Source organism: Mercenaria mercenaria, chromosome 13 (genome assembly GCF_021730395.1).
Source record: "Mercenaria mercenaria strain notata chromosome 13, MADL_Memer_1, whole genome shotgun sequence".
Lineage (NCBI taxonomy): Eukaryota > Metazoa > Mollusca > Bivalvia > Venerida > Veneridae > Mercenaria > Mercenaria mercenaria.
In genome coordinates this window covers 43,252,096-43,279,845 of record NC_069373.1, presented here as the reverse complement: position 1 = coordinate 43,279,845, position 27,750 = coordinate 43,252,096, and the positions used below count along the sequence as shown (strand labels likewise).

Here is a 27,750-nt window from a genome sequence, read left to right as displayed (position 1 = left end):
TAATGGCAGTTCGTTCCAAAGTTTTGGTCCAACCGTACTGAAGCTTCTGTCACTGAATGTTTTTTTTCTTGTTATATTATGTATATGACATTCCCCCTTTAAACTTTATTAATGAGTCATGTTTATTGACCTAATTTTAAGACATCATGTAAATAAGTTTATATTCTTTGTGTTCCAGAATGTTCTACCACAAGGGTTCAAACAATTATTTTCAAAGTCTGGATTGTTCTTGGTTTTTCCAGAACGTTTTTTTTATTCATAGTGTTACATGAAAATTCCAGAACCTTCCATGATGCATTAAATAGGGAGCTGTTTTAGAACAGATCAGAACTTTATTGAAATATTTCCTGTATTTCTTAATTACAACATATTACCAGTTTGGATATTCAATAGTTGAATGATTTGCATTAGATTGTGGATTTAAAAAGTTATTTTGAAGAGCGGATTTATATTCTTTTGATATCCTAAATAAAGTTTTGAATTCTTGTGAAATATTGTGGAATTAATACTGATTGGTTTTAAATTTGACCAGGACAGGATCTGGACTATTTTAGCAAATAAGATTGGATTTTACGACTATTTGACATGTTAAAGGTACTAGTATTTGAACTGTTACTTTTAGGAATAAAATTTTGTTTTTGTTAATTGTTGCTGGTTTGTTTTTCTGTTACTTTTAGTTCTGTCACAAGCAATTATTACCAGTTTGATGTTAAAACACAATCAATTTTATTTAAGATAAGAAATTTCAGTAAAAGCGAAAACAAAATCCCTACAAAAATATCTTTGAATGTACGCAGTATATTTATCAAAGCCATTAGCGATCGCCTTCAAAAGTAAAACATCTTCTTACTGAGGACGTATATTTCGGTCGATGTTGGTGGTATATTGTCAGACACTATTGTCATAACAACTGACAATGACAATAGAATTGTCAGGGCAAACCCGATCTTCTCTCCGCTCTCCACTGGCAACACGAATACAAATGGCGCCAGTGCAGCAAGAATGACAACCGGAAGTATCATGTTCAACAGATAGTAGGAATATTTTCTCGTAAGATGAAGTGTGAACGCAACTGATGTCGAAGGGTTGCCATTTACTGTTCTGAAAAGGTGAAATAAAAATTCTGCAGTATTCTCATTTTTTTTTTGTCAAACTGAATAATTGAAAAGTAACATTTCATGCATTTATGCATCGCTCCAGATCTATGTACTATCATGAGTACATTAGAGTAAACAAGATCTATCACTATTGGAAATAAATACCCCCAGACAGCAGCTTATTGTCAGAGGAACAGGGATATTGAAAATATGATACATTACATTTTGTATATTGTACAGGGAGAAAATGTACAAAGATGCACACAAATGTTTTGCAAGACTGTATAAGTCATTGAAAGCCAGTAGGTCAAAATCAAGGTCACTGAAAGTCAGTTTTGAGATGTGTGTTCGAAGTGGGGCGGGGTGGGGGGGGGGCATAAAAAGGACGAAGGGGAAATACATACATTAAAGTAACCAATTATAACAGATTTATTACAAAATTTCCCACACTGTACTTTGAGATATATCAAATACAAAATGTATATATATTTCGAGATATCGAATTTTAACTGTAACACAGAAGTGGTTAAAAACTTTTGTCCTTCCAAGTATCAAAACCTGAAACGGTTTTTGTCCCGCTTTGTAACGTAAAATGTAAATATTGGAATGCATAACATGTATACACTTTTCAAAACTGAATGTATGAGTAATGTTTCAGCTGTGTAGGAGTCACCGACAGTGCTTGCAGCATTGCTGCTATTAAAAATAAATGGAAGTGTCTTTATAGGGAACACCTGAAGATACTAGTTTCCATTATAGAGCATTAACGTCCTAAATTTGTATAATTATACAATTGTATGCATCCATTTCAAACACTTTAATTTCAGCCTGCGAAAGATTATAATGTAAAATAATAGTTCAGCTTGTGAACGATGAATACATTTGTCATACTGATTAAATTGTTGTTTCTTGCTCAGACATCATCCAACCATATATGCATGTGTCCAAGAAGGGGCCTCAACGAAAAGAGAAAATGTACATACGTATCTTTTACCATTTCAAATGGTAATTATGATGTTGAGACTTTGTAACAAGTTATGTGAGACGTTGTCACATGTTTTCTGTTATCATCGAGACCTTGCAACATTTGTGTAGCTTAAATCAGTTCAAGTTCGTCTTGTTTTCAAAATTGCTGCATATAGCTGATATAGCTTTTACACTTCAAACTCACTTTTTCCGTTATGAAAACGTAAAATCAGTGCTTTATTACTCAAATAAATGAATCAACAAGGTCGCACGGAGCGACACCGTAACAATTGTCGCAGAGATGTCGTCTCACAATACCGTCGAGACTTGACTTACGTTAGAACGTACCTCTCCCGGAGTGCTGCCTTCTGATATGCCAGAACAACTAGCTATATCTTTCACAGACAATCGCGCACCCTGTTCGACCACAACTTTTACAGCAGCAAAGTTTGCCTTGGTAACAGAGGTTTAAGGCCTACTAGAACGGGTATCATCTTCGACAGATAATTTCCCAGCTTTAAAAGCTTTAACCCACCTAGACATTGTGCGCATTGAAATGGCCTGAGGTCCATATATACCACACAATTCATCAAATATCTACTTTAAATCTATATCAAGCCAGATGCGGCATTTAATATAGCTACTAATTTCAGTCTTTTCGTCCATTTTACAATATGACAAGTAAATTGGCCAGTGTCTATGACCTGCATGTCGGTCATTTGAAAAGCAATTTGTACGAAATAAACGGGTATCGTTAGCTATTGGACACACAATTCAAGCGTAATGAAGCGTTTTAAAAAAGCCTTGGATAAAACTACGGAAGTCCATTAGTGATCGAACTTTTTGCATGTATTTATATATTACCAGATGCAAGTCTGATAGTCTTTTTCTTACGTACATATTTACATTTGTATATGGAACAGATGTACATTTATCTCAAAGGCGATATGAAATAACACGTCAATTCGAACATATTGACATCTACGCGCCATTGCAACTAAATAGAATTTAAAATAGATAAGGAATAGAACTTGATACTTACTTCGTTACATTCCTAACAAATGTTTCAGTAATATCCCATTCACCGTGTCAAGGTTAACCTTTAAAATGATTGCCATCAGATCTAATTCACTTTTTAGGAACATCCACGTAGAAACCTAAATACGAATAAAAGAAGTATCAGTTTATATTTCCTTTTTAAGAAAAAAAAACACGTATGGTACCCTTGTCTAATTGCACTATCGCACTGTTTATTCCTTGAGCTATTTATAAGCTGTCAGATGTGTTTATATAAGTTTTTTTCTTTGCTTTCTGACTTAGATAATTTCTTGCTTGCAGTTATGATAAGGTCATAAAAAGTAATCGTTTTGTGGTATTATTTACAAACTTGTACAGTACAGAATCCTATAAACAATGCAAATAATTGGATTAACCGGTTATTTGAACGTTATGGGTTTCATAACGGACGTCATTTTTGACGTCATTCTACTCTGCTGTGTCACGTTTAAGAGTACATAAAAATTTATGTTCTATATAAGTTGAAATAGTAAATGCCAAAGATTCTGTTAAGGTATGAAATGAACTCATTAAGTAGATATATTACTAGAGATCAATCAATGATACAAATAACAATCCTAGCTTGCATTATATATATACATGTATAACACAACTTAACACAACATATATGTGTGACTTTTGCCGAGTCGAACTTCATTTAATGCAAAAGCAAAATGGAAATAAATAAGTCAATACAAATGTACAGGAAATGTACGACACAATAATGTCATACAGAGAAGCTACATTCCGAGAAATTTCCCAAAACTATGACTACTTTGCTCAAAGATAGCAAAAATAGTAAAAACCCATGCAAATTCGAAAGTGTCTGTTTGATAACAATACGAAAAAGGTAAGAGTAGATTTCCCGGAAGCACAGAGTACCCCAAAGTAGACCCGCAAAAAAAAACTGTAACGGAAAAAAAGAGCAGACCGGTTGCTTAAAAAATCCAACAAGTACAGTTTAGAGTTACTTATCGTCATCCCAGGTGTATCTTACAATAACTTTATATTATTTACTTTTAAATGCTTTTATAGTTAATTATTTTAAATCCAAAATAGTAACTGCTTCAATTTGTATAATTGTACGATGTTTAGTGTTTAGTATTTTGAAATAACAAGTTGCGGAGGCTTTGATGAATTATGATTTTAATTATTTCATGTAAAGAATTACCACGTCCATATTGATTTTCTTTAGTTTATATATTAATACAAATTTTGCTACTAATTTAATCAAAACACGAAAGTTCTATACAAAAATAATATCGTTATATTGTTCGTTAATATTTGCCACGGTTCAAATCAATCTATCAGTACTATTGGTCTGAGAAAGGAAAGCAGCAGGATCGTCTAAAGGAGGTAAACTCACCAGGGTGAGAATCATCTAAGTACAGTCGCGTAATACTTTTTTTTCCAAAGTGGTGCGTGTGCGAGCCATTGTTTGCTTAAACCGTTTTAGGTTTCTTAGGCACAAAGTGCAAGGGTGAGCTTTTAGCATCATTAGATGTCTGTTGTGTTTCATTTTTTGTACATCTTAGTCCTTCCATCATTAAGCTTGAAGGTATCATATAGAGCTCACATTCCTGATTAGACATTTATCCAACTTGATCAGAATAATAGTCTTGATATCATCTGAGCTAAGTTTGAAGTTCAGTCATTTTGGATGAACAACTACGTCACAAGACCACCTCGAGTACACAATACATTTCATTCCATATTGCGAAATAATAAATCAAGGTCGATTTCGCATATGGGTCATGATCAGTCAATAAGTAGGTCACTGAATACAACCATAAAAATCCTGCACACACTACAAAGACAATGTTTTACTCCAACATTCATGAAACCCCATCACACCATCTGTTTAACAAAGACACCATTATCGTTATTTCACCTCCTGGTATAATATACTACATACACTGCTTTGTTTGGCGCGGAGTTTCCTTTTGGTACTTGTTTAGGTCTTTGGTGGTGACTTTTCCTGCCCGGAGCATTGTTTTAGGCATCACGGCAGGCACCTGGGTAGAACCAACGACTTTGCATAAGCTAGCTGGAGGCCGCCTTATATGAAAGAATGATAAGGTCAAACAAATATCATTTACTTACAACATGAAGAAATCCAACACTGTATAAACGCTGTGTAATTATGTCCTAAAACGTAATAAAAACAGCACAAGCATTGAGACGCTCAAATATGAAGAATAATTTGCGAGATTGTAAATATAATCATATCAAATTTATACCGTTAGCACCTATGTTCAAAGGTGCAAAAACATTTTGTAATATACGTAACTCTACAACCCTTCTGAAGTTCATTCTCTGGTTGTCTGTGGTTCGAAAAGTTGCACATGTCGGAATATGTAAGAGTTTTTTTCCCAATGCAATTTGAAGATTTTATTTCAAATAGATCAATGAGTATTGTTTTGTTTATTTTGTTGGATTTAACGTCACATCAGCCCAAGTACGAATCATATATCGATTTTTTAGCTTTTTATGGTGGAGGAAGTCCCCATGCGCACCTCCAAGCATTATGTCAGTCAATAAGCGAGCATCTGGGTAGAACCATCTGCCTTCTGCAAACAAGCCTGGAAGCTTTCTCACGTGAAAGAATTCTACTTGCCAAACAAGGTCTCAAACTCACGGCGATGAGGGGCGGTCTAAGAGTAAATAGCTATGAAAGAATGATCTCGAAAAATTACCAGTTCCGTTATATGCATAAGTCCAAACTCCAGTTCGATATCTGTTTTGGACTGCGGTCTTAGCTGCTTCTTGTACGCAGCGAAAATGTCTGCCTCTAGGGTTTCAGTATCATTTATTGTGTAGGCGTCGGCACTTTATATTGTACTAAACAATACCGAAAGATACTTTCTTTTATGTATACTTTATCATAAAATGTATTTTTAAAACATAGTATGAACTATATACAAATGAATTATAATTGGCCAGAATGATTCCTTGCAAAAAGCGCCTGATTACATTACGTAGTCTTACGTCTGATTTAAAGAGGGTACATGCAATAACAATATTCCGTCAAAGGACAGAATAATATGACATAGAACATCACTAAAACAGTAACAAAAATTATATGTTGGACTTGGATAAGCATCTGAGGTGAGAAAATTAAGAACACGCAATTACGCTGTTCAACGTTGCTAAGAGATAATGTGGCAAAAAACGTCACTAAAACATTGAATAAAATTACGTCAAAAATAACTTGTAGTACAAAGTCAGTAACAAAAGAACAAATCCTGTAACCAATGGCAAGTTTCAAGTTTTAAAGTTTATTGGCAAATCGGCATAAATACAATACCTTTGGCCATTAAACAATTTAAATACAATACAGATGGCCAACATTTACTTCATAGTACATGCACAATATTCAATCTATCAATACAAAAAATACTAATTAACTAACTAAGAAGCAGGTATGATGTTTAGCTTTTCCTGCATTTTTGACATAGCATAGTGTACATATTTTGCCAAGTTTCTTATTGTTTCAGTATTCATACTTGACAATGTTTTGGTAAATTTCTAGATGTACGGGAATGGTACAATAATACAATATTTTTTTCTTAATTCTCTATATAATGGGCAACATAAAATAAAATGGTACTCAGATTCAACTACTTTTAAATTACAACATCTACAAAGTCTGTTATTTCTTTCAATATTTGTATATCTACCAGTTTCAATTTCTAACGAGTGAGAACCTAGTCGCAATCTCGAAAGATCTTTTCTTATTTTAGCATTATTAACAACATCAAGATACTTTTCATATTTGAATTCACATTTGAACAATTTATAATAATCTAACTTCGGCTGGCTAGCTATGGTTGCATGCCAATTTTGTATATATTGATATATTGACTGATAATGGCAATAACCGGAAATGTGACTTATACTTGAACGGAAATGCCTTCGTTATGGATTTGAACGCGAATATGAGGACAGACAAGTTAGCTATACATGTTCAATTAATAAATAGATCATTGCCTAATGTACACTAGAATATGAAATTCATTGGCGTGTTCAGAGTTTATTTAATACACCAATACGTTTCATACCCAATGAAAACCGTATACCGTATGATTTATATTGCATATTTTCATTTCGCTTCATACTTTTGAAGCACAAAACAGTCAAAACAAGGTCTGTCACTATTAGTGACAAATGCCCCTAAGCGTGCCATAGAATGCTACTGTTGTTTGTGCAAAATATGTCAGAAAAGTTTAGGTATGAATCATTTTGTGACCTTGACCTTGACCTGAGACACCCTGATCATAAGCGCGATTTACGTTCTCAATATGGTTAGCATTTGTGTCAAATTATTTTCAAATCCATGAAAAAATGTACAAGACAAGAAAAAGAACATGTTAACCTTTGACTTCTAAGTGCGACCTTGACATTTAAGCTATGAGTTTGGGTCTTGCGCGTGGTAAGTCATCTCATTATAGGGAACATTTATGCCTAATAATTTTACAATCCCTTCATCGATGGCATAGTTATGGACCGGACAAGAAACAAACCATGTTAGCATTAAACCTCTAAGTGTGACCTTGACCTTAGAGCTAGGGGTCTGGACCTTGCGCATGACACTTTGTCTAATTATGTAGAATATGTATGATATATGTTAAGTAATTACAAACTTCCTTCATCAATGGCATAGTTATGGACCGGACAAGAAACAGAATATGTTAACATAAACTCCTAAGTGTGACCTTGACCTTAGAGCTAGGGGTCTGGATCTTGGGCATGACATGTCGTCTCAATATTGTGAACATTTATACCAATTAAACGTTGTTACACCTGGAATGGTCCGTTTTAACGTGACGTCTAAGTCATGCGGATTTATCAAAAATTTGTATACACATGGGATATTTAGGTTTATCACTGCAAATGCCGAAACGATGTAAATATGGCGTGCATGAAAACCAAACTCGTACATTTTGAACCTATACATTTACGTCTAGCCGAAAAGCCGGTCAAATTCATCCGACATTGTTTTTTTACAAACGCTTATCATTATACAATACTAAGCGTACATGTACATACACGTTTTGAAATCACAAGTTCTCTAGAATTTGCAATGGTACCGTGGCTGTACTAAGTACTAAATATGGCATATTTACGATATTCAGAAATTATATGCAAATCATTGATTTACTCTTCTTGTCACAATTTGTTTCAAAGGTTTTTCTATTGTACAGAGTGGACTGATTTGTTTTATATTTCATCAGACTAATGGGGACTAAAGTAAACAGCTTATTCATGAGGCTTTTAGTACATTACCAATACTTGATTTCTGGTCAGTCCTGAATTTCAATAATACAATGGTTTATAATTAATAAAAGTAGCTGAAATAGATATTTATTATACATCAGTTGTAAGCAGAATTTCGTGGTCAATAGAAGCCATTCATTTTTCTGTAAAGTAGAAAGGAAAAGCTTTTATTTTAATCAACTTTAGAATGAAAATAACTGCTTTCAAAATTCTGTACTGGTTTTGTAAAAATGTAGTATTATGTAAAGATAAGGTCACTGCTAAATATGTATATCTTTCTAAACGTGTTTGACAGATTTTTAGTCACATGGTGTGCAGTTATTGTTTTACACCGCCAGTAATTTCCATATGAGACGAGACAGATGGATACAAATTTGATTAAAAGGGATAGAGACAAGCAATCATAAGTGTTTTTGATTAAATGAAGTAAAATAAACTGTTACGTTTCAATAAATTTGAATCTACTCTTATTACAATGTTTACTATATCCTTAAGATTTATAATCGATCTATAGGTCATGCTAGACCAAAGTCTTTTCCATAGGGCTACATTATAAGGAATTGGGCTACCTTGCTTTTCCTACATCTCGTTAAAAACGTTACTTGTTCCAGAACAACTATAGTTTAAACTGATTAAAATGACAATATTTTTTATACCTTTTGTTTGAATTTAATCGCAAAAATAACATAGAACCTGGCAATGGTCCTCACTGGATAAAATCAAATACTTTGTACGGATTATTTTCAATATTCTAGGAATAGGTCAAAATAGCTTTTTGATAATAGAAAAGTATTTTTAAATATCATAAGTATTTTTCTTGGACTGTTTCGGGAAATGAAATGCCAACTTGTACTGAACAGCGTTATCATTTACAGTATAATCTTTACTCTTAATCAAACTTATACTTTTTGTAAGAAAATATGGTATATCTGATGCCATTAAGTTATGTCTGACCTACACTCTGACATTTCTGGCATTATTTCATTTCATCACTGGCGGGTACCTTGGTAGAACCACTGACCTTTTGTAAACCAGCTGGAAGGATTCCTCACATGAAGAATTTTACGTCCAAAGCGAGGCTTGAACATACATCGATGAGGGGCAAGTGATATGAAATCAGCGACCTTACCTACTCGGCAACAAAGGACACCAAACACAAAAAAATGTAGCTCTTGTGAAAACTTAACAAGGAAGGCCTTATTCGATCGGACTGACGTGTGTGGAAAATAAACGGTTTTCACGTGACATCTGTTGACCAATTGAATAGACGGAAATTAGTAGGTGGTAAGAAAATAAATCACATGAGCTTTTTTGCACCTTCAATCAGTTAACATTTATATGAACCCCTAGAATGATATTTCTATAGACTATGTAGAGTTAACAGCTGGTATTTTATGCAAGTGTTGTAACTGTTTCTAAAAGTAAAGTCATGTGCCGCATTGGCCAGTCGTAAAGTGACATTTCACCAAATGACCTTGACACAAATCCAGAAAAGAACAGAGAGGAATACTAAAATGCGAAATCGTGCTAAGCGCATTGAACAATTGTATTACCTTTTACTCTATAAAATAGAGAATGTAGGGCAAAGTATAAAAGAAAAGAGAAAAGGAAAAAGACTTGGGATGATTTAAGTAAATCAAATATTAAACAGTTACATTAAATGTGCCTTCTCAAAGTAATTTATATATTTTGTTGTATTACAGCTTTTAATGGACTCACCTCGGGCCCCACCCCTTACGCGATTAAAGTAAATTTATCTTAATTTTCAAAACTTACAGTCTGCTGAATCTCTAGAACTTTTGTTCCGTATTTAACTGGAGTTTGATCTAAGTACAGCTAAATTCCTTCTAGTATTTACATATAAGAGTTTTCACACTTCAGAATTGTTTGCCTAAACAAAATACAAGCATCGCTTCGATTTTTAATGATTATTTGAAATAAAAATTGACATAAATCTGTAGGAGTGACTCTTTAATTATTTTCATATCAAATACAGTTCATAATTTTGCTCCATACTGAAACTGATATGACTGGATTACTTACTGGATTATCACATAATTTCATTTTCAAAACTGAGTATTTGAAGTATATGAAGACATAAATTATTTATATTTTATTTAGACCAATAACTAAAGTCTTGACTTACAAATAGACATGCTCAAATCAAAGGTTCTGAAATTTGGGAAACTATTTTTAATAAAAAAGCTCTTACCAAAAATGCTTGTTAACTGTAGAAAACACATCTTTGTTTATATCTTGCTATGAAAACAGCTTTAAATTCCGAAATCAAAATTGTCTCTTATATCTATACTGAATCTAAATTTGTCATTACTGACAAGTGCATGTTTTTAAGTCGAAATTTCAAGATACTGACTAGTAACTCGAAATGAAAACAGTTACTAAATTAGCGTCAAAATTCGAGTTTATATAAAATGGACATTTTTTATATGTCTGCCCTGATGATTATGATATGAAACCGGTAGGTAGACAGAAATACAGATAGAGGAAACCCATTGGATGTTTTTCTTTTTTATTTATTATATACTTGTCCAGGAGTAACTTTTAATATTTTCTATTATATATATATATATATGTATATATAACATACACCTGACACTTATGCTATGTCGTACTATCTTAATAAAGCTCGTTAAAGAAGTTTTATGTCGAACAATTGATATAAAGAGAACAGTAGTACGCAATATTGTACATATTTTTTACAAAATGGTGTCACTTTAACCAATCGTGAAACATCGGATATTTGCGGTTACTCCATAAAATGATGATGCCGTAACGTGCCACCCTAACAGGTCAATATACATTTTATATATTAACTGTTCTTGAAAATACCTAATAACCTAACAATAATCAGTCTGTATGTGACGTTTCAATGAAACAGAACAGACAATAGTGAAAAACACATGTCCATGTAATCTAAATAGCTTTTAAAAAGTTTAAATTCGGTATAAATACAGGACACAATTCTGACTTTGGAATTTAAAGCCGTTTTCACGGCCAGATATAAATGGAGATGGGTTTTCTACAGTTTACATGCATTTGCGGTAAGTTTTTTTTTTTTGTTAAAGACAGCTGTCCATTGTATATTTCCGAACCTTTGATTTTGAACGTCTGTTTATAAAAGTCAAGACTTTAGTTATTGGTCTAAATAAAACATCAATCATTTATTTCTTTAAGTGCTAAATTATCCCGGTTTTGAAAATGACCGTTTTTAATAATTCAATATTTTGTGTCATCATGGCGCGAAATACGGAACTGTAACTAATATGAAAATAATAAAACGTTGATGTCTACAGGTTTATCTATTTTTTTACTTTTAGAAAGGAGAATTAGTAGGCATTTTTAATCAAAATGATTCATATTGTATTTTATTTATAAATCGCATGTCCAGTTTTTGGAATAAGCAGATATGTTCTCAAATGTGGAACTCTCGCATGTAATACTTTTGCAGCAATTAAGCTAAATTTAGATCACACTCCTTTTCAGTACCGAATAAAAATTCTAACATCTCAACAGACAGTATGTTATTAAAATTAAAATTAGCTTACATATATCTGGCGTCAGTCCTCGAAATCCCTATTTTAATTTCTATTTGTAAAATTGTGACTATTGCCAGTCTATATCCTATGTCCAAAATCATATACTTAATATATAATTAGTAAAAGCCGTCATGATTGTCAAACGTAAGACAAATGGCATCTTCACCTCCTTCGCTTTTATTCACACAGTGAAACTTAAAAATATGACACAAATTCGTTTACACACACTCAGAAATATCATTACACTTTTCAACTTTATTACAAAACGGGTTGTGATGTCCATTTCACATTGTAATAAGCACTCTAATCCGTTTTGTAATAATTATAACAATTTCAATGATTTTATGAATGTTCACTTTGATTTTCTAACTATTTGCCTTCTTTTACTTATATATAATTAGTAAAAGCCATATTGTCAAAAGTATTTATAAGACACATGACATCTTCACCTCCTTCACTTTTATTCACATAGTGAAATTTAGATATATGACACAAATGCGCTTACAGTAATTCAGAAATGTCATTACATTTTGCAACTTAATTACAAAACGGGTTGCGATGTCCATTTCACATTGTAATAAGCACTCTAACCCGTTTTGTAATAATTATAACAATTTCAATGATTTAATGAATGTTCACTTTCAAATTGATTTTCTAACTACTTGCATTCTTTTACTTATACATAATAAGTAAAAGCCATAGTGTCAAAAGTAAGACACACGACATCTTCACCCCCTTCACTTTTATTCACATAGTGAAACTTAGATATATGACACAAATGTGTTTACACTCACTCAGAAATTTCATTAAATTTTGCAACTTAATTACAAAACGGGTTGCGATGTTCATTTCACATTGTAATTAACACTCCAACCCGTTTTGTAATAATTATTACAATTTGCAACTTTATTACAAAACGGGTTGTAACATTTACCCAATGTGTTGATGGCAACTGATTTTGGAAAAATCTCTAAATATTTAGAACTACCAGACTCCGCCATTGAACTCTATACATTTATTATTAAAATAGTTTAAAAGATACTTTCTTTGTCTTTATTTTGTCAAATAATTTTCAAATAATTGTCAAATAATTGTCAATGAATTTAATTTCTTCAATCCCATTGGAATATCTCACTGAAAGTTATGTACAGACAAACAATTAGGATATTTTACGGAAGAGCATAAGTGCTTGGTGCATGTTTTTATGTTTTTATTTACTCGAAATTTCGAGAAATTTACTCCAAATTTTGACTTAATAACTAGAATTTTTAAAAAGTACAAACTTAAAGTCGAAAATTCGAGCTATTCACTCGAAATTTAGAAAAACATTTCAGGAAATTTCGCGTATATAACTGGAACTTTCGAAGTTATAAATAACACACGTCAAACACTAATGCCTTATCGTACTGTCTCAATGGACCGCTTTAAAGAAATTTTACATGAAACGGTTGATATAAAGATAACAATGGTACGCAATATTTTACACAATATCAATTTCACTAGTCGTGAAACATCGGATATTTCCGTATCTTCCGTAAAATAAACATACATTAATTGCCTTCCAAATGGTCAATATAAGTTTACCAATAACTATTCATACCATTTTACACCATTTAATAATCTGTCGATACTTAATCTGTATTTGACGCTTCAATGAAATAGAAAAGAAAATACTGCTTATCATGTAATCTAACAATTGTAGTGAAATAGCTTTTAAAATGTTTCAAAATAAATTACAGAGACAATCGTGATTTTGGAATTTAAAACCGTTTTCACAGCAAGATATAAACGAAGATGTTTTCTCTTAAGTTTACAAGCATTTTCGGTAAGAGCGTTTTTGTTAAAGATTATTTCATTAGTAAATCTTTACTACTAAAAAGTAAAAAATGAAGATGATCCTTGAGGTATTTTGCCATAAAGCACGTGTGCAGTCTTTAAAATATTCAGAAAAGCTCTCAAGTGTGATCCTCTCGCATGTAATGTACTGGCAGGAATTCAACTGTACTTAGATCACGCTCCGTTTTAATACAAAATTAAAAGAGCTAGATTTTCCACGGACTCGTATGTTTTGAAAATTAAGATATGTTTACTTTAATCTGGGGGTCGGTCTTTTAAAATCTTATTAGTTCAAGTCTATTAGCTATGTTCGAAGAAGTACTGACCAGTGAATTTAAAGCGTGCAAATCTTTATATGTTTGCTTAATTGTCCTCGAAACCCTTTTCGTTTTCCTTTTTTTTTTGTCCCATATTCTCTGTTTTCATACAATTCCACTTAGCGTAATATTTCCATGCGTTTCGTACTATTTCATGTATTAAGTGTTCCTCCCTGTTCCGTAATTTAAAAAGATCAGATATAGCTAATTTAAGCATATTTTGGAACAATTCTGCCTTTTTTTGATACAGAAATCTTGTGAAAGTTTTACATGTAAGCATTTTCTCAGAAACTACGTTACCAAATGGTTTCATATTCTACTAACACCTTCGAAAACATGAGATGACCAAACAGAGCAGATTTGATATCTCTGGATTAAATATTGACACAGTAATATCCCTTTTTCACTTTAGAAATTGACTGTGACTCAATGCAGACTTGGAGCGCCGGTATAAATTACAGTCTCCGGTACATACCGGATTAACTAAATTTGAACGAAAATATCTTAAATGTATATATTTTGTAACCATGGTGATACTAACCCTAACCTTTAGTCAGTATTTTATGCATATTGTACACTAAATGCATGCGGACATGCAAAAATATGCTTATTTTTGCCGTGCGCTACAATTGATAATCACTTTCGGGCATGCGCAGAAGACCGCTCCAAGTCTGCAATGAGTTACATCGTTAGAAATTTTGCTGTAAGCACGTGTCTCCGGAACGATTGTACTAAATGCTTTCAAACTATTCATAAGTCTTTGGCACCATGAGATGCATTTAGAGCCAGGTTCCATATCTCCGACTTACAATTAAAAAAAATTGCCCCTTTCCCAAATAAGAAAACTTTGCTGAAGCTTTTTATGTAAGCATTTCTTCAATTGTCGAGTGCGCTGTCATTCACATGAATTAAAATGTATAAACATGTATGACATCACCCACATGTAGGAAAAACATGGTAACCTACTTTCTTATGATATGGAAAAGGACTTTGTTTTAACATTACCTACAGAACAGATGATAGAACCTCATATAATTAGACATTTTAGCTGCTAAAACCAAATTTTTATTCATTGCTTCGCTATCGTCCTATATCGATTTTACTGGCAGTGTGTATTCCATATTAGTTCACCTACACACTGTGTAACTAATATTCTGTCCAACATTTTCAGCAAAAATGTACAAATATTTAGCAGTGACATTATTAGGGAAGGAAGTTAAATCTGTATTGAAATATTATTTGAGCCGCGCCATGAGAAAACCAACATAGTGGGTTTGCGACCAGCATGGATCCAGACCAGCCTGCACATCCGTGCAGTCTGGTCAGGCTCCATGCTGTTCGCTAACAGTTTCTCCAATTCCAATAGGCTTTAAAAGCGAACAGCATGGAGCCTGACCAGACTGCGCGGATGTGCAGGCTGGTCTGGATCCATGCTGGTCGCAAACCCACTATGTTGGTTTTCTCATGGCACGGCTCATTTGATGATGATGACGATGGTGATGATGATGCCGTTCTTGATTTTTTTTTACCACGTACGAATGAGCACAATTGATTTTCAGCGAATGTGAGTTTTCATATTTGGCTCTGTCTATAGAAATTTCTAAACACCACATTCGTCAGCTTACACTTGTTTCTAGGTTGAACCCAACCTTATATTAGAAATTCAAACACTGATCTATACTTCTGTTTAATACAAAGAGGTTAAGAAGTATTTGTTTAGTCAAAATTCTTTTTTTTTTTTAAACCCTATTCATTTTATTGTCTGGAAGGAGAATGATTTTCATTCCAAAGCTCCTCAATTATGAATGCTTTTCCTTTAAACTTTGAGAAAAAATAATGGGTTTCATCGATCATATATGGTTACAAAATGATTTATAACAGAATTCATTTTAACTGAGAACTATTAAAGTATTGTGTATCAGGATTGACCACAAATTGAGTATTTCATATCTGGCATTGTAGAGAAAAGCCCCATTTATCAATTATTTACTTTAACCCCCATTAGCCTGATTAGGTATCAAATAAATCAATCTTCTTTCACAATAGGAAAATACTCTTGGGTAAACATATTGAGACAACATAGGTTAAATGAATATTTTGCTTATGATTTAACGACAACGTAAACCGTAAATATGCCATAGTAAGTATTTAGTAATACCATGGTTCCATTGCATTTAATTAGAGAGCTTGTGATTTCAGTACTTTTACATGTACGTGCATGTTTGGTTACATATAATAACAAGTGTCCATAAAAATTGTCCAATGAATTTGATTGACTTGTCAGCTATAATTCTACGTCAATAAGTGAGGCGTGACGTATCCGCTATCCTCGCCTTTAACCGCAGTATTGTTATGAGCTAAAAGTGCAGACACGCCTCGATGCATAAAGTTGATCTATACACGTAAATCTTCACGTTCAAAAGTTACGATTTTGGTTTTTACTTGCAGGTTATATTTACATTTTTCTGCATTTGCAACGATGAACTTAATTAAAATTTATGATTAAGTCACATGACTATGACGTCAAGTAAGGCGGGGCATTCCAGAATCAATAACGTTTGATTGGCTACGACCTATTTTTGTTTAGGTACATTACGTCGTCATAATGATTTTACCGAACGTTACACAAGAATAAGGTACGTTGTGTCGCGACTTTTGAACGTGTATTCCAACAGCCGTCATTGGCTGACGGTTTTGTTATTTCAGATCTAAATTTTCGAACGTACACAGTATGAGATCTGTCAAAAGAAAGTGAAAGAAAGTGTACATATACGATATAAATTAACGTTTAGTATTAGATTTCAATGTGGTATGAAATACACTGTTGTGCTTTACACATTTCAAACACACCCATATATTTCATACCCAAATGTAAGCTACTTAACAGCGATTTATTCCTAACGACTAAATGTTGTATTCAGATTCTTATTCGAAGCCAACATGTATTACACATCCGTTCAAGTAAGATTCAAATTTTCATTTATTGTCACAGGTTAAAGGATTTGCTATTTTGTTACTTTATTTGTGTTATATAAGTTATATTGACAGAATTTTATTCACTTGTTCCAAGTCATATTCTTCTTAGCAGCGATTAATTTTTTACTTCAACAATTTTATTCACTGTTTTTGTGAAGTTTTATGTCATATTCTCTCCTTTTTAGTCGCTACGCAAAATCGTAAAGCTATGCAATATCATCAGATGCTTTGTGCATAAAATTTTTCTGGCCAATCAGAATTCATTTATTTATAGTTCATACAATATTTTGTAAATACATATGATACAATAGATAAAATGAAAGTGTATTTCAGTTTTGTTAAGTACGATACAAGGTGCTGAAGGCTACACAATAAACGATACTGCAACGCTACAGAGAGACCTTTTCGCTTCGTACATGAAGGAACTTAGACCGCAGTCCAAAACAGATATCGGCCTGGAGTTCGGACTTACGCATATAACGGAACTGGTAATTTATCGGATTCCTATTCCCTCTAAGCCCTTGCTTGGCTAGTAGAATTATTTCATGTGATGAAGCTATCCCACTGGCTTGTGGTCTACCCAGGTGCTCGCTCATGCTTAAATAATGCTCAGAAAGGCACATCAGGTCCTCCATATAAAAAGCTGGAAAGTCGACATATAACTTAAACTTATGTCATAACAAACAAAACAATATTCTTTGAACAATTTGAAATAATATGCTCATCTTACATCTGAATAACAAAAAAAAACTGTAAGAAATCCCGACAAGTGCAATCTTTCGCACTGACAGCCAGGGAAAGAACTTCACAAGGTCTGCAGAGTCACATATCTTTACAAAATGTCTTTAGTACTTTTGAACACAGGTGCTGACCGTATAAGGTTGGTATGATATATTTAGGATCTCTATAAAAAGAGCTGTCTAGAAAAGACCGAATACGTCATAATAAAGCGTTTCAGTATTTAAACAAATTTTGTTTTCATTACGTTTTAGGACATTATTACACAGCGTTTATGCAGTGTTGGATTTCTTCATGTTGTAAGTAAATTGTTTCTTTTTAACCACAGATTTGAAAATGCAAACAATAGCAGCTTTATTCTCCTATTCCTTTATTTTAGAGCTGTCGTATATGTTTGCCACAATATATCCTGTAACATTAGAACTCGGCCTTTTATTCTTGAAAAAAAAAAAGGAAAATCGGTAAAAACGCAGATTAAGTTAACTTTACAGAATATTAGATTGTATCCGCAACAGGGGGCCTCCGTGGCTGAGTGGTTTTGGTCGGGGATTTTTAATCACTTGCCCGTTCAAATCCTTCAAAGCTGTGGATTCAAACCTCTCGTGTGATGTAGAATTAGTTCTGGTGAGGAACCACCAGACTGGCTAACGGGAAGTCGGTGGTTCCATGCCGGTGCCTGCTCATGTCCTAAACAATGTCCGGAGATGGAAAGGTGACCAAATGACCTTAATAAAGTCACGTGACTCTTAATCCAGTCCCAACCAGACTGCGCGGATGCGCAGGCCGGTCTGGATCCATGCTGGTCGCAAACCCACTATGTTGGTTTTCTCATGGTGCGGCTCATATGTAAATGTTCGTTAACGACACTACTAAGCCATACAGAATGAAGCGGAGAATAGCCATGAATTAGCCCAATGAGCCGGCTATTTTGCAAAATGTAGCAGAAAATAGTCTTCGTATTGCTACAAAACTGAGAATTTCAAGCCCTTTTACTTCATGTCTCAATTAGTATTATTAATATTTTGAATATGTTTTGATTTTTGAAATCGAGACAGAAAGGGCGATCAAACATTTTCAGTTTTTTACTATGTTTTCTTATTCACGTTCACAAAAGCTATACTTTTTGCATTAAATGAGGCTTGACATTTATACCTTTCAACGTTTACTTTACAGTTATGGATGGATTTTCGCTTGCAGTGGATACCATCTAGCTACGGGAACATGACATATATGAGACCTTTATTAACCAAACTGTGGACTCCGCCGCTTGTTTTGAGTAATGCGTAAGCATATAATTTATACCTTTGAACAGTCTTTCAATCTTTTTTTCTGACCCACAGAATTCATACATCAATTCAGTCTTAACTTCTTATTCGGTGTCAGCAAGAAAAAATAAACCAAATATAATTCAGATGTAAGTTCATAATTATTAATTCTAAGTAAATAATATTGTTTTCATTTATGTCGAACTTTTTCTAAAACAATTATAAGACTTATAGCTTTGAAACTTTTCACACTTGTTTAGATGAGTAAGTTGGTCAGTAATCATAACTCTTACGTACATTTTATCAGAATTATGACCCTTTATAGTACATAAGAATTTCTTGTTTAAATTGTTTGTTACTGACTACTTTGCTTGAGAACTATAAGAGAAATAATTTTGAAACTTTTACAGAATTTTGTTTTGCATATCCGATGCGTATATTGGCCAAGATTCATCCCTTTCGTTTACATTTTTAAAGAAAAATGATCCTTTTTGTACTAAGAGAACAGGCAATTCTTGGTATAAAAAATTGTCAAGGTCCATTTAGTAATACTCAAATACTTTGAAAGAATTAGTTTTGAAAGTTTGCAAACTTGTTTATCATAATTTAGTGAGTAAGTAAGCCTATAATTATAACTCTAATATGCACTTTAATAGAACTGTGGATCTTATTAGACTTAGAAAATTTGAATTTCCTGGTTTACATTTTTTTTGTTTATGTCCATTTTTGCATGAATATTATACAAACCATAGCCTTGAAATTTTGTACAATTATTTCTTTTGTTATAAAATTAGTACGTACGACAAGAAGCATAAATCTGTCTTACATTTTGTCAGAATTATGGCCCCTTTTATTTTAAAAAATATGCATTTCTTGGTTATTTTATGTCTAGGTTAATTTTCTGGTATACTACAGTATTGTTACATTATATACAAGATATGGTCAAAAAGGCCAAGAACTATAACTCTTTTCTTGCATTTTGTCTTACAGCAAGCACTTAAAGATGAACGTTTCAGAAATGATTTTAGTCTCAATTTCTAAATTTGTGTTATTCAAAACGACTTCAGTCTCAACTCCGGAACCTGCGTTATTTAGAAATGACTTCAATAATGAGCCGCACCATGAGAAAACAAACATAGTGTGTTTGCGACCAGCATGGATCCAGTCTGCGCATCCGCGCATCCGCGCAGTCTGGTCAGGATCCATGCTGTTCGCTAACGGTTTCTCCAATTGCAATAGGCTTTAAAAGCGAACAACATGGATCCTGACCAGACTGCGCGGATGCGCAAACTGGTCTGGATCCATGCTGGTCGCAAACGCACTATGTTGGTTTTCTCATGGTGTGGTTCAATCGTTTGATCTCATGTCATTTATACATTTCGCTAAATCATGTTGTTTCTTTTATAGAAAATTATTCAAGAATACAATAATAGCAGTTTAAATTTCATAATCTCTCTTTTAGAGTTTTCATATCCCCACCCCTTTCAAGCAGTAGTGTCTCCATGGTCCAATCTATGTTGGTGTTATTAAAAACAAACTAAAATAACAATGAAAGACACAAACTTTTATATTTTTACTTCAGTCTACGGTTATATAACCTAATTTTAAATGCAATTAATTTTTTTCAGAGCTGACGAAATAAAAATTCTGAATGACAATTCTAACTTTGCGAGTTCTCCTGGTTTCGTGAAATACGATGGGCTCATATATTGGATGGCACCAGCAAATTTCATAGCACAGTGTACAATTTACATTAAATACTACCCATTTGATTCACAGAGCTGCAAAATTGTGGTAAATTTGCCAATATTTATAAGGTTTACACAAAATTTGATGTTACTATATTGCGGCAAAACGATATTACATAATAAAAGAAGATATGACTTTGATACTTGCAGGAACATCTACAGAATCAAAAAGGATTTATTGGTGCCCGAGCCCGGTTTGGCAAGGGTACAAACGTATCCAAAGGGATTCTGCTGATATAGTTACTTAAAACAAACGTTTAAATATATATAAAATTTTATTTCTTTGTTTTAATGTTTGAGGTCCCATGTGGGGCGTAAACGCTATTCTAGCATTAAACGGAATGAATAAATTGTCCATCAATGTCATTAAATATTCATGAAAAGTGCGGGAATGTCAGCGTTGTTTGATCATGTTGAACGTATTTCCTTTAACATTATCCATAATAGGGCCGTAATACATTTAGCCTACGCATGGCCACGGAACGCACATATGAAAGAAAGAGTATTAAGAGTATGTGAGCACGAGAATCGCTCTCACTCACATTTATTCCCTTAAAAAAACACCCCTTAATTCGAAGGAAATAGCAGTTTTATGCTAGAATATAAGTTATCAAATTTGTATGGAGAAGTATTGTGGGGCGTAAGCCGTAAATGAACGCGAGAATAGTTTATGCAAAACTTTTATTACATAGATCTACCTTTTTTACTTACAAACAAGACACACTTGTACTTTTGGCAGAGAAACTATCGTCGTTTATGTACTTTCTAAAAAGATGAATCCCATTGAAATAACCTCTGAAATGTTGTCGCCACACACCCGATATGAAATTTGAACGGCAATATTATATACAATTTAATTGTTATTAACAGGACTTAACAGCGCGAAAACGTAGCCCGTGTGTCACTATAGTACTAGAAGTGATAGTAAGCAGGTTAGGCATATCTTTGCCAAATAAGAAGTTATTATTCACCTTAACAGAATAACGGGTATTTTCTATTTTATCTAGAATAGGTACCTTCGCGACTCTTTAACGCGACAGAAGATGACGTCAAAATGAAGTCAATGATTCAATAACCAGTTATTGAGCACGCTAACGGGTAATTGTATGGGTTACCTTTTACATTGTTATCATAATCGCGGAATCACCTAAGTGAGAAGTTTGATAACTTATAACTAACACAAAGGACACGTTTCACAACTTATTACTCACAGAAAACACACGCACAGCCCCGGTAGCCTAGTGGTAGGGCGACCGCGTCGAGTAGGTTTGCTCTCAGGCCATTTCATATTTAAGACATGAAAAATGGTACTAGTAGCTTCCTCGCTTGGCGCTCAGCATTATGAAGAGAGTGCTAGGGCTTGACAACCAGAGGTCAATATAATGTGAGTTGGGTATCATGTAACGTGTCTATTCCAGTGAGGCAGCACTATAAAATAAACAACAAGAAAAGGCCGTCATTTGTATGACTGAAGACGCTTAACCAGAAAACACACACACACACACACACACACACACACACACACACACACGCATGCGCACGGTCACGCGCACACAAATGCACACAAATGTGCACACAAACACACGCACACACACTCAACACAGGGAGCAAGGGTACCATATGTTTTGTCTACTTCCAAAACAAATGGAACGTGTACTATTACTTCTGAATTATATTTATATAAAATAGATATATTGATACTGTTCATATTTAGGTTTCTTCGTGGATGTTCCATAAAAGAGAGTTACATCTTATGGCGGCAACCAGCTCAAAGGTCAACCTTGACCTTTACGAGGAGCACGGTGAATGGGATATTACTGAAACGTCTGTTAGAAATGTCACGAGGTAAGTATCAGATTCTATTAATTATTCATTAGTTTAATCTCATAAACTTGCAATGGAGCCATAAACGTCAACATTTCACATTGGTATGCTATTTCATTTCTGACGTGTGGTTAATGTAGATCTGTATCAAATATTAGTGTAAATGAGAACATAGTGCAAAGACTATTAGATTTGCATCAAGAATTATAAAAATATATGAAGTTATATAGTGCGCTCCAAAAGTCACGCTCTACCGCCGTTCCAGAAATAAGACAGTTTTTAACACACATATATTAACTATTTATTACATACTGATTTTCAGATTCCGACAAATTGCAATGGAACCTCAAACGTCAAAATTATCAATGCGTTTTTATCATTTCACAATAGGTGCGTGACGCCATTAATTTTGTAACGTCAGTGTGTAGCTCATATACAACAATATTTTTAATTTTGCTCGGGATACAGAAGACAATTAAATAAATCATATAATAATTTAAGTAAAGATGCATATGTAATAAATGAATAGAATTGCATCGTGAAATCTGCACTCGTTTTCTCGCGAAATAATACTGCGCTCCCCAAATTATGCAATATTTCAGCTGCAGAACTTGTGCATGTTTCTAGGTACAAATCTAATAACATATCGATAATATTAAGAGTTATCAAATTGATATCAACATAAATATTACAGTGTCATCAACATAAATATTACAGTGTCTCAAAATTATTTGCATAATAAACATATTGATATACAATACCTGTAAAATTACACAGGCAGTCATTCCTTTCCAAAGTCATATATCATTATTGTTTAATTTATGTTTGATTATTACATGTAAGTTATGTAGCATAATTATCATAGAAGATAAAGTCTTATGACGATAAGGCTGGTTCCTTATTCCTTATTCCTTTTTCTTAATTGGAGAACACTATGTAAAAGCAGTGAGAAAATAATCCTTACTCGGTTCAGCAGCATAAAATGAACACGCTAGATCATAGCACGAGTGATTAAGATCGAGAAACCGAATAAGGAATAAGGAGCTGGTTCCCTATTCCTTTTTCAAAACTCGAATAAGGAATAGAACATAGAAAAATGAAAAGACGTCAATCATAACAATATTTTCAAAAAGTGTATGTACATTCTCGTCATAAAATGTTTCAAGAATGTAAGTGGTATTTTCTACAGATAAGAGAGAGTATGACTTAAAATAGAGGTACAAAGTTCGAATAAGGAACTGCATTTTTCGGAGACAAAATGGTACAAGCAGTGAGAAAATTACATTACACGCGGTTAAAAACGTACCACAGCATAACATAAACACGTTAGATGAAAAGTGTAGTGAGTAACATCTAAAAACGAATAAGGAATAAGGAACCAGCCTACTCGTCATTAAAGTCTTTCTGTTTTATGTTCTATTATGCATCAATTATGCATTAGAGAGTTTTATATACATATTTTGTAGGCTAGAAGAAAACATTGCATTAATGTTTATTGTTTAATTTTTCAATTATTATTATTTACTCTTACACACTCGTGACAAAAACTTGGAAATATGCATCTTAACCTTTTTGCATGCTGGCGGACCCGCTCGTTAGAGTGCTTTGACAAAGCTTGGAAATATGCATCTTAACCTTTTTGCATGCTGGCGGACCCGCTCGTGAGAGTGCTTTGACAAAGCTTGGAAATATGCATCTTAACCTGTTTGCATGCTGGTGGCAAATGATTATGCCGCCTTTACGGCTCGTCCGTGCAGGCTGATCGTGGTCTGCACTGTTCGCTGTACGTTTTCAGTGAACACCCTTTTGAATAATAAGTGGTACTGCCAAAACTGAATGATGGATCAGTCCATTTTAGAAGTTTAGCAGGTAAAACTTGAAAAGATGCATTTAAATATTACTTCTTAGTTATTCAATTTGACCAAATATGAAGATACTGTTTCATAGCAGACTTTTTACTCACCTTTCAGAAGTGTAAGTGGCTACACGCTGACAGCAGTTGAGTTTACGCTTCAACTGACGAGGAAATATTCCTACTATCTGTTGAACATGATACTTCCGGTTTTCATTCTTGCTGCAATGGCACCATTCGTATTTGTCTTGCCAGTGGAGAGCGGGGAGAAGATCGGTTTTGCTCTGACAATTTTGTTGTCATTGTCAGTTGTTATGACAATCGTGTCTGACAATATACCACCAACATCAACCGAAATATGCGTCCTCAGTAAGAAGCGGCCTTTATTGCCTTTAAATAAATATACTGTGCGCATTCAAATACGGTCTTGAGTTTTTTTTACTTTACTGAAATTTGTTATTTGAAATCAAATTATAAACTCTTGTAACTTTTATATAAATCTACATTTTAAAAGTGATACACTTTTCATGTAGATTATTGAAATTTTATTTCTAGTGTGGTGTAATGTTTTGATTGAAGTAATCAATTACATCATGTCCTGTTTTTATAGTTAAAATGTATATAAAATATATTACCAAGCATATCATAAAATTTTAATGCAAATCATTGTTTGTTAAAGTGTCTACGTGACCGACCGTGTAACATCAATTCTATCGCTCCTAATGGTCGTTGGCCAGAAAGTGAAGCAGACATTATTTTCATGTGAGCAAACTGTTGTGTATGACAGAGGGTTACTTTGCGACCTGCGCCTGCATTAAAACTGGAAATCGATAAATACAACATAAACTTAATACAATTTCAGGTGTTTATCTTTTGACAACGTTTATTATCTGTTCGCTGGAAACCTTGGTAACAGTTGCAACTTGCAGAATCCACGAGCTTCACAATAAAATGTATGTGATGGGTGATGGATGTCAGAAAGTTGCAAGGATCCTAGCTAAAATTACGAGATACAGGTGAGTGTCGGGTGGCTTACCTAGATTCATGTTCATACACTCCGCCAACTTCTTTGTAAGTAAATGCTTGATGGATTGATATCACACATCATTTTTTAAACATAAAAGGTGATAATTAAAGTTTCTCTTTCTCAAGTTTTATTAATTGTAATGCTGACTTCATTTGTTGTCGTCTTATTATCTAATTTAGCATAGGTGCAACAAGCTCCTGTAGAAAATGTGAATAATTTATAATAATCGAATTTCAGATATTTTCGAAAAAACCCCTGTTACAGATTTGAGTAATCAAACAGTTCATTGATTCAGTCAATTAAAAGTTGGTTCTAAGGAAACATTTTTAGAGTTTTATTTTTTTTCTCACTATTTTTGGCCATTAGGAAGGTCGGTGGTTCTACGCAGGTGTCTGCCCGTGTTTCAAATAATCACACCTGGATGAAAAGTTGAAAAGTCGCCATATGACATAGAATTGTGTCTGTTTGACTATTTAAAAGATTTAAAGTGTCTAAATTGTGTCACCTAATGAAGTTAAGAATGCATTTTAATATCCTGTAAACATGATTTCACTTTTGTGGATTTTCTATTTTTATTTCAGTCATAGGGACTAACTTTGCCAAGAGTTACAGCTTCAAATTTTTTAAAGAACTTGGTCAGTTGCAGTAATTATTGTTCAGATTCATTTAGTTTAGCAAGAAATCAGTAACTGCCAAAAAAGAATTACACAATTTCAGTTGTATGTTTTTTCTTGTACTTTCTGAATAACTTATAAAATATTCTCGAAATTAGTGAAAAAAATGTAAATGTCGTCCATTTTTTTCAGACGAAGGCCGAAAATTGGTGACGAAACTACAACAAAAGAAGACAATGGCACAAAGGAGATACATGTGAACATGGCAGAAAAGATTGACTTATCAAAACAGATAGAAAGAGATAATAATGCGTGGACTGAAAATGAAAAAGAAGACAATTACACCGAAGTTAGAACTGAGTTCACTTATGAAGATATTGTGATCATGTATGAAAAATTCAATTTCATCGCATTTACCCTGTTGACGTCCTCCGTTACAACAATTTTTCTGGTTATCTTGCAGACCAACTGATGAGAGTCAAGCTAAAAGATTTTACATATTGCGATATTAAATGTCAGGGAACTGTCAGGGCATTTTATATGAATCAATCTGAATGAACCGTGAGAATGCAAATTAACTGCTTGTAATTAACGCTAACAAAAGACACTTACAAAGAAAGACAATTTCCGTTATAAAATGTGAAACATTTAATGATGTATGAAGTGGAATAAGAGCTGCATGCGCGGATGGAGTCCAGCATTCCAAAAAGAAAAGTTGCTAATATTTAAATACTGTTTTTGTCCAATAGTAACATTTTTGCATTCTGTGTAAATACTAAGATGTAGGAATTATTTTCAATTATTGTCGTCGTATCATTAAAAATTTTAGACGTAAAACTATTTATTCAGCTTGATTTTTTATTATTAAATAACCCCATAAAATGTTTATGTTAATAGTCGTGCATTTTACATTTCAAGGAAATATATATATCAACTTGCATATAGGTAAGTGACAATACGGCGTGCAGACTGCATAAATCAAGTATGAAGGTCAATAGTTTAAGGTCACAAATTGAGCTCAAATGTCGACTTCATATTTCGTGTCGGGAGCATATTTTATAAACAACATCAAACTTGACACCCACCTACTGATTAATCACCCTGTTTAGTTTCTTGTGCCTTAGTACTCCGTCACCACCGCCGCACAAACCTTCGTCCGCTCAATACCTCACCAACAGCAGTATGACCAACCCAATCTTACTTATGTGAAGAACCCATGAACATATTACAATTTTAAAATGTCCCTTTGCCTATGCACACTTGTGATAAATCTGAATAGTTTGTCATCAAACATTTTATTTGGAATGATTCCAGTAAATGGGGGAAACTTTAAAACTGCGTTTTCAAAGCATTTCTTCAGTGTACATTAAATAATAGTGGATGGTAATATTTCCAGATTTCGGTCTGTGCGTGCTGTTTTCGGACATCTTCCACCACCAATACCGGAATATTCACATTCATTATATGTAATTACATTATTGTAATTTTATACCATGAGATAGGAGTTCTCGTACATGTAACCAATGAGAGAATTGACGTCATCAAAAAAAAAAAAAAAAAAAAAAAAATAAGAAAAAAAAGAAAAATTGGCGTTGTTCCA

The 27,750-nt window shown here is 33.5% G+C and overlaps 1 protein-coding gene across 2 annotated transcripts; it reads left to right on the top strand.

Moving 5' to 3' along the window:
* The first annotated feature begins 361 nt into the window (after positions 1-361).
* LOC123529870 (neuronal acetylcholine receptor subunit alpha-3-like) lies at positions 362-26,990 on the top strand. 2 transcript variants are annotated; one of them, XM_045310434.2, is made up of 9 exons: positions 13,601-13,778; positions 17,416-17,570; positions 18,075-18,119; positions 18,994-19,103; positions 20,714-20,879; positions 22,548-22,678; positions 24,628-24,878; positions 25,372-25,525; positions 26,343-26,990. In XM_045310434.2, exons 1-9 carry the CDS (start codon positions 13,748-13,750, stop codon positions 26,620-26,622), a joined length of 1,323 nt encoding a protein of 440 aa, XP_045166369.2. In that variant the 5' UTR covers positions 13,601-13,747; the 3' UTR covers positions 26,623-26,990. The 2 variants fall into 2 exon arrangements, with proteins under 2 accessions (XP_045166370.2, XP_045166369.2); XM_045310435.2 differs by lacking the exons at positions 13,601-13,778; positions 17,416-17,570; positions 18,075-18,119 and adding an exon at positions 362-594.
* The last annotated feature ends 760 nt before the right edge of the window (positions 26,991-27,750 follow it).